At 37.5% G+C, this 8,013-nt stretch overlaps 1 protein-coding gene across 2 annotated transcripts in view; it reads right to left on the bottom strand.

Moving 5' to 3' along the window:
• Positions 1-8,013, bottom strand: part of LOC106514152 (periostin) — a gene marked incomplete in the record, with an annotated part of 19,186 nt that overhangs the window by 10,432 nt on the left and 741 nt on the right. For both annotated transcript variants that reach the window (XM_014003281.1, XM_014003282.1), the window contains 6 exon segments: positions 1,811-1,952; positions 2,058-2,204; positions 2,286-2,450; positions 2,539-2,696; positions 3,207-3,271; positions 7,972-8,013. In XM_014003281.1, coding sequence (XP_013858735.1) covers positions 1,811-1,952; positions 2,058-2,204; positions 2,286-2,450; positions 2,539-2,696; positions 3,207-3,271; positions 7,972-8,013 — 719 coding nt within the window.

Here is an 8,013-nt window from a genome sequence, read left to right as displayed (position 1 = left end):
GTTTCTCACAGTGGAGACTGAAAGGTGAAATCTCTGAGATAGCTTTCTGTATCCTTCCCCTAAACCATGATGGTGAACAATCTTTGTTTTCAGCTCATTTGAAAGTTGTTTTGAGACTTCCATGCTCCCACTCTTCAGAGAAGATGCAAAGAGGATAAAAACTTACAATTGTCCCCCTTAAATGCCCTTTCTCATAATTGGAGTCACCTGTGAATGGAGGTCAAGGGTCACTGAACTTACCAAACCAAATTTAAGTTCCAATAATTAGTTCTAAAGGTTTTGAAATCAATAAAATGACAACAGTGCCCAAATTTATGCACCTGCCTAATTTTGTTTAACTAATTATCGCACACTTTCTGTGAATCATATAAACTTCATTTCACTTCTCATATATCACTGTGTTTGTCCCCTATGTGATATGTTTTACTGATGTTTTTATCCAAACAATCAATGATTTAAAAAGCTATATCAGAAAAATTAACAAGTCTGCCCAATCTTTCGCACTCCACTGTATGTATGAGGATATAAACAGTTTTGTTGAAAAAAACAGTTCAAAACGTTTCTTTGTCTAGACCTGTCTGACATGCAAAAGTACCGCAAAGGCGACATGGAGTTCTCTGAATAAAAAAGGGAAAAAAAATCAAATGGAATCATTTTTTGTGCAGTGATTCATATTAATCAAAAGCTCCATTGTAGCAAATATACAGCATCTCTCTTTTAGAGTCTGTTGAAAAGTTTAATCAAAAAACTTTTTGGAAAATTTGACAAAGGGACATTATGCTGCCGTAGGAAGCGTCTTACTGAAGAGGCTTTCGTCATGCTCAATGAACAAATTGTAACTCTGCAAATAATGTCAAAAGGCTTATCCTGACTATCAGTGCAACATCTGTGAACAGGCAAGACTTATAAATGAAAATGAAGTGATCTACACTGAGTGAAAACTGTTTCATTTGATGGCGCTCATATTTAGACATCGTTTCTTTATGAGCAAAATGTGTCTGAAATATTGCTTTATTCAATTTTAGAAGTAAATGTTATAAAAAACACTGAGAAACTCTGTTGAAGACATTTGACAATCCTGCACAGTTGGCTAACTTTAATGTAATTTGTTTGGACACAGAAAGATGATCGATGCATTGAGGGATTTCGTGGAGATTTAATGTGGTGCACCAGCTGTAAAACATGGCTGTAGCTAAATGTTGAGTTGTACAGCTGTTGTGGATAAGACTTGTCTGTGGATCTAAAACATCAATAAAAAAACAGACTCCTCTGTGGAGTTAACTGTATCAGCTGGATTTGGCACACATTTTAATCTTTGCAAGTGTGTTCTGGATAATGACCTAAGCCTTTTGGTATGTAACAGTAATGTGATTTATACATTGGCCAGCTGCAAAAAAGGGAGGAAGTTGCTTAGCCTGGCAGAATAATTGTGCTTTATGCAGAAATGGAGAGTCTGTAATCCTGTCAGCAACTCTGTAAAGTTAAACATATGCACACTTGATATCTAAGCTTAATTTTAACGTTGGCGATTTTTATTAGAAAATATTCAAATAGTAAACTCATCATTTTCATAAATAACTTACAGCTTACAAGTGTGAGAAACTGTTGGGCTATCTTGCAAACATTTTTCCTTTTGATGCACATTTTGTTGGCAGTTACTAAATTCTGGCAGAATTTTTTATAGGATTGTTTTTATTGCTTTAGTTGAGGAAAATAAATTGGTAAAAATGATATAAATTTGGACTTAAATAATAAAAAATAATGTTTAATTGTTCAGTTATTTTCTCAGTAGAGCAGCTCTTCTACATACCTGTAATAACAGGCACGTTCTCAGTGATACTCTCCATGTAGCCTGGGCTCAGTTTGTCAAACGCTCTATTAGTTGGAACAAACAAAGTATAATGACCAGGCTCCCCCAGTCTATCCATCACACCAGAAGCGAATGCTGAATCCTGAGAACAAAACAAATGAAAACATGYTTGATATTGTACAGATCGCACTGGTTTCTACAGTTCATCATGTTGAAGTGAGTTATTTTCAAAYAAGATTTTACATACAGTAAAAGTAGAGAGTTCTTCATCATTTTCCAGGTAGTCCTTGATGGTGTTGCCCACGGAGCTGATGACTCGATCGATGACATGCACCACACCATTTTTGGCCACATKGTTAGCATTGATGATCCTGGCACAGTTCACTGTCACAACCTTAACAGAAGAGAAAGGCTTATATAACCCAGTACTACCAGTAAAAAACCATGAATTTGATTGTGCTGCATGTGGACTGACCCCATTTGGATAGTGGTTGATGTAAAGCCCAAGGTCATTGTACATTGAAGTGAAGGTCATGTCATTCTTCATGTCAGTGGTCAGCAGTCGGTGGTTCACCATGTGGTAGTGAAGCGAGTTGTACATCTCAACATTCACGTTGCCCTCCAGATTAGCCCGTACAGTCTACGGACACGTTGTCGGAGAGTGCTGTTAGTTTCTTTTAGTCTAGTCATATACAGTTAATGCATGTGCAAACCCCAGGTTTACTCACAAAGTCCAGCGCATCCCAGGCATCATTACTTGGTGCAAACATGGTGAAGGAGCCTTTGCCTTCAATTTCCTCTCTCAGCTTCGACATGTCTGCATATCGCTGTGTGGTTGTAGCCTTTAGAAGCCCCAACGTACCATAAACATGGTCAATGGGAGCCACTATAAGGAGCAGGAAATATGTACGAAAAATGAATTAATACTTTTTAAGGTGAGGTATAATGTGTTTTCCAAACACAATCTCTGCCACAATCAAGTAACTATGTTACCTTCATTTGTTATAAAACTGTTGTATATATCAAAAATAAATTAGACTTTGCATCATAGCTAAACATCTTGAAATTGGCCTTTGTCTTTTTAAAAAACTTCCTACCACTTCAGACACTCCCATTCCAGCACGCCTTCACAACATTGCCACGGGGGAGGGGTGCTAAGGGAGGAGCTCGGCTGCAGACTGAGCTCCAGGGAGGAGCATTGTAAAAAAATAGGCGGTGCTTTGTACCAGGAAGTGTTTAAGCAKCTTTAACAGGAGATTCAAGGATTTCTCAAACATGCATGAATGAGTCAACGCAACAYGCTGGGTCTTTGTTTTGAGGCGGGATGAATTTATAACATGAAATAAAGCTAGAAAAAAGTTGATTTGAAAGGAAGCTACAGAGAGCAATTTCATACCTGCAGGACATCCTTTCATGTCGTCCAGCTTCATGTACCCAGGACAGCATTCGTACAGGACAATACTGTCAAAAAGTGCAAAACATAGTAGATCTATGAGTGTTTTAGGTGGCTGGTTGATCCAACATGAGCATAGACATYTAATCCAGATGTTGATGTGAAATCAAAGAAGAATCTCACTGCTTTTTTAAGTGCTTACAGTTGGAGAGCTGCATTGTCATTTAAAAAAGGGAAAAAAAGATATTGGCATCAATGTAAATAAAAATAAAGCAGAGTATGATCAAATGTGATTGTAATGCAAGCTGAGAGAACAAAAGAAAATAGGCAGGTCAACTGAGCACAAAAGACAGCTGAGAGAAAGAAAAAACTTCTGGAGCTGCGAGAGGATGACGACTGCTTGGACCGCAGCTGGCCAACAAATAAACTACGTCCTGCAGGACAGAACTGATCCCCTTCCCCAAATCCAGTCCATAAGTAGGCAATGTGTTGAAGGTGGGTAAGTAATGAAGTAAGAAACATTTAAAAAAATACATCTAAAAGTCTATTATTAARTAATTTTGCAGCAAAATAGAGCACAAACTCTCCTACTGATGAAATAAAGTCTGGAATCACCTTTTCAGGATGACTTCAAAATGAAGTGAATTTTTTTTTTTAGTTTGTCATAGAATAAAAAAGGATAAAAAATAGACAAAAGACCTGCAGCAACAAAATCTCTGGTTAGTAGCATGACATTGAAAACATATGAGCAGCTTTTCTGGACAAAACTCCCACACTCTGATAGAAAGAAATTACTTAAATTATATGCTTTCTGTTCCGTTACTAACAAAAAAAAGAGGCTAGGAGTGTCTGCTGACCCCATTCGCCCTTGTTATTGGCCACAATTCCTATCACCAATGAGATGGCCAAGAAAAACAAAGTGTTTGTCCAAAGGTAACCCCTTGCATCCGTTTCATGGATTTAGATTAATGAATGGAAGGGACACCTCATAAAAGATCTGGGAATAAATAAAAGGAAGTAAACATCCTGGCAGGAAACTGAGAGAACCTCGTAACACTAAGCAGGCTGAACGCATGTCATTGACCCAGCACTCCTCGGAGAATTAGATGTTTCTCAGGAACTTGGGCTGGACTTCATTGTAAGTTGTGAGCTACACTTATGAAGAACAATACTGTGAGTTATGACTCAGTGGTGTAGGCAGAATTAGTTCTCATGCAGTCTGACGCCGGGGTCTACCGGTTCACACAGATCTTCGAAGATGCAAACTAACTAGTGGAGTGAGTCAGCAGAGAAACAGATGCCGAGCTCTTGAATCAATTTAGCTGGGGTTCAACCCCACGCACGTTATAGATTCCAGTTGGAGCTGTCGGCATATTTACTAAAGAGATTTGTTTGGAGAGGTTTACTTAGCACTTATTACACAGCTTTGAGGTTTGATGCTCTCTCTCTTTTTGTATAATACAGAACTGCTGGATGCATTGCTTTGTGTAAGGGCATGAAACTTTAAGAATATGAAAGCAACATCACTCACTTTCCTCCTTCATTTTCTTAAAAGGCTCAGGTTAAAACTCACTAATTACATATATTTGAAATTGCATTTGTTTTGCATCGAGGTACCATCTCCCTGTTTTGACACTAATTATTTTACAATGCTAAAATACATAAATAGCGTTGCACCACTGCTGGCAGTCACTAAAGTATGAAGTCAAAGTATGAAGTCACTGTTCCTTGGCTTGTTCTCTGACAGGATAATAGATGCAGAAAAGAGCAGAGACAGAACAAGCCAGCTCACAACTAGCAGGCATCAGCGAAATGTGGTTTCCAGATGAGAAGATGAGAAAACACGGTGGGGGTGAATACAAAAAAAAAGCATCATGTGGGGTGTTTTGGCACTGGATAAAAACTGTAACAGTTCACAGCGGTTGGTTGTCACCTCCAATATCTGTGCTGTCTCTTGACCTTTCTATCGCCCATCCCCAAATGAAGATTCTGTTTTTGCCTGTGTGTGTACTTTTGTGTTGCGTGCAACCAAAATGTCTCATGAACCTCTAGATGGGTTTTACTGTAATACAACTTTAAGTTACTTATGGGATGTACAAATGATTCCTTTTTTATATCAGCTCTCTTCAAAATGGCTTCCACAGCTAATCAACCTCAGTAGACTTATGAACTAATTAAATTTTGGGAGAAAAACAGCATCTGAACCACTCCCAGATCCACCCCTCGACACAACAAGAACGCCCTTCATACATCCCCTTGTGCTTCTTTAATTTCTTTTTTGGCAATGCCTGGGGGGAGCTGAGGCTTTTCAACTTTAAAAGTCTCTGCCTGATGACCTCAGAGTTCTGTCCTCAGCTTCTGCCATCTCACTGCTTTTGTCAACAACAACAACGATGAATTTAAAGATGAGAGTCTTCCTCAACACACTCAACACTAACATCAGGGATCACTTGCCGATCATATCATTGTATGATACTTTTGTCACAAAATATCCTCTGCACAGCATAATCTCACGTAGCGAGAAAACATGCTGAGAAATCCACAGAACAAATTACTTTTAAAAACTTGAGTAACCTGTGATTATTCTACAGACTAAACCAATCAATCAATCTCTATACTGGTAAAAAAAAAGTTACAAAAATATTTTCACCCCCATTTTTGACATTCCCTGGATGGACGGCGCCCTTAACTGCTGCCTATGCTGCCTATGCCATGAGCCAGCTCTGGCTAACATCCACAAAATCTGGCAAGATTGCATAAGATTGCAAATAGGCCATTTATAAGGTTTGACCAAAACAACTAAAACTCTGAGCCTTCCCCTCATAGGAGGACTTTAACACTCCAAGGCAGGTAATAAGAATTGCTTCAAGGTTTGTATTATTTTTTGGAATTATTTTTTTCTTTTAAACATAGAAGTTGATTTGCATGTAAATAAATACCTCTTATTGAACATTATTTTATAATTTTAACTACATATAAACTTAATTTTAAGCCTCAGTGTTGTGCTCACTGAAAGCTGTTTCTATTACAAAAATACACATGAACATGGTTTACTTGAACTTATTTAAGTAAACTAAGATATTAAACCATCAGAATGGGAATGGTATATAATCAGAAGGTTACAATGTAGGTTTAATCAAAACAAACATTTTCGTKTTTGAATAGGCTAATATGTTCTGTATGAACCAGGTATAAAAACACTGTGGTTATTTAACAACCTAAATTATGCTGAGTGAAATTAACAGGCAGTTTTAACAGGTTGTTTTATACACATCATTAAATAAACAGCAGTTTCCCCACATGCTTTCACACAAACCCAAAGTAAGTTTTGTTTAAAACTATAAAACCGTTTTAACTTCCAGCCTCTCAAACCTCGCCAGACACCTGCTGATCCTCCGCGCCAGTAGTGAGCGCTGGAAGGTACAAAAAGTCTCACTTTGGGCTCAAACATGTTTTCGTAATCACTCATCAACATCCAATCCAGCTAAGACAAAAAGCACAGCTGCAGGCGAGGGTGGATTACTTCTTCTGCTGCTCAGAAATGTCTGAACAAGATGAAGTGGTAACATTTTTGTCTAACACTTATACATTTATGTTCTAGACCTCATCTAAACCATGTTGTTTTAGTGCGTCTTAAAATATAGACTGAACTTGTTGGATAAAAAAAAGGTTTACATTCATTCAGTCTTTTTAACCATGCTTTAGCAGAAGAAAACATTGAAAATATAAAWGTGGTTGCATTTGTTCCTTTAAAAACAAAGAAAACAAAGAAATCCTATGATAGATGTAATAGCGCCAGCTTTCCATTATTTCATCTTGATTGCTTTCTGTGCTCTGGGTGTTTTGAGTTGAATATGAGGTCATAGTATTGGACTTTAAAAAGACTAACTGTGCTAAACCACATAATTGCACTTCTATCCATTCTCTAAACATTCTTTTCACTTTCTGGCTTAACCACTTAGCAGGTGTTTCAGCTGGGAACAGTGAGCCTGTCTGCATTAATGTTCAGGTGTGCCGATCTTTTCTGTTCTTCCACTGCACACATTSAAACTCATTAATAAAATGCCCCGTGACATTTGGTTCATCGTAACCTTTTTTTAAAACCAGCATCATATAATTTTGGTGCAAGGATTTAAAACTCTTTATTTCAAGAACTCTTCGTATACTCCTGTAACAAAACTCTCTCAAATGCTTGATTGCAACAATCAAATAAAACCCTATGCTTACCGTGTATAAATACACATTCAAGTCTTATGYGAAGTGTCAAAATCTGTAAGCCAGAMATCCGTACTGACAAAAAGCTTTAATTTAGTTCAGTATCAAACATTACTGAGCAGAATATAAAAAGATTATACAGCTTGYATAGATCAAGGCCTTGGCCAGCAGGTTATATAACAAGCGCAGACTTGAAACAAAGGATGGAGGGATTGAAGACAAAGACTGGGATTGTTGTATGGTCTACAATATTTTTGGGGAAAAAAAAGAAAAAGCTAAAGGTTCAAGTAACTGAGTGTGAAAGTCAAAGCACAAAAAGCGCAGATCAAGTTCTTCTCCATGATCCTAAACAGACCCTGCAGGCACATTGATTGTTGATGGCCATCTTTATCTGCTTAACGTGTTTCAGTTGGGTGTGGTCTGAAACTTGGCTGGATGTTTGTTCCTCAGTGCAAATAAAAAAAATACATGGGGTAGAAAAAAGTTTGTTTGATTCATTTGATGGTTTGGTAAAAAAAATTTAATAAATAAAATAAATAAATAAAAAACTTACGCTTTCTTGCCACAGATGGTTTTTTTGTACCAGTTCCTACAG

This window comes from Austrofundulus limnaeus, unplaced genomic scaffold, assembly GCF_001266775.1.
Source record: "Austrofundulus limnaeus strain Quisiro unplaced genomic scaffold, Austrofundulus_limnaeus-1.0 Scaffold17, whole genome shotgun sequence".
In the NCBI taxonomy this organism is placed as follows: Eukaryota; Metazoa; Chordata; class Actinopteri; order Cyprinodontiformes; family Rivulidae; genus Austrofundulus; species Austrofundulus limnaeus.
The sequence above is the reverse complement of the archived record's forward strand: the minus strand, read 5'-3'. Positions and strand labels throughout refer to the sequence as shown.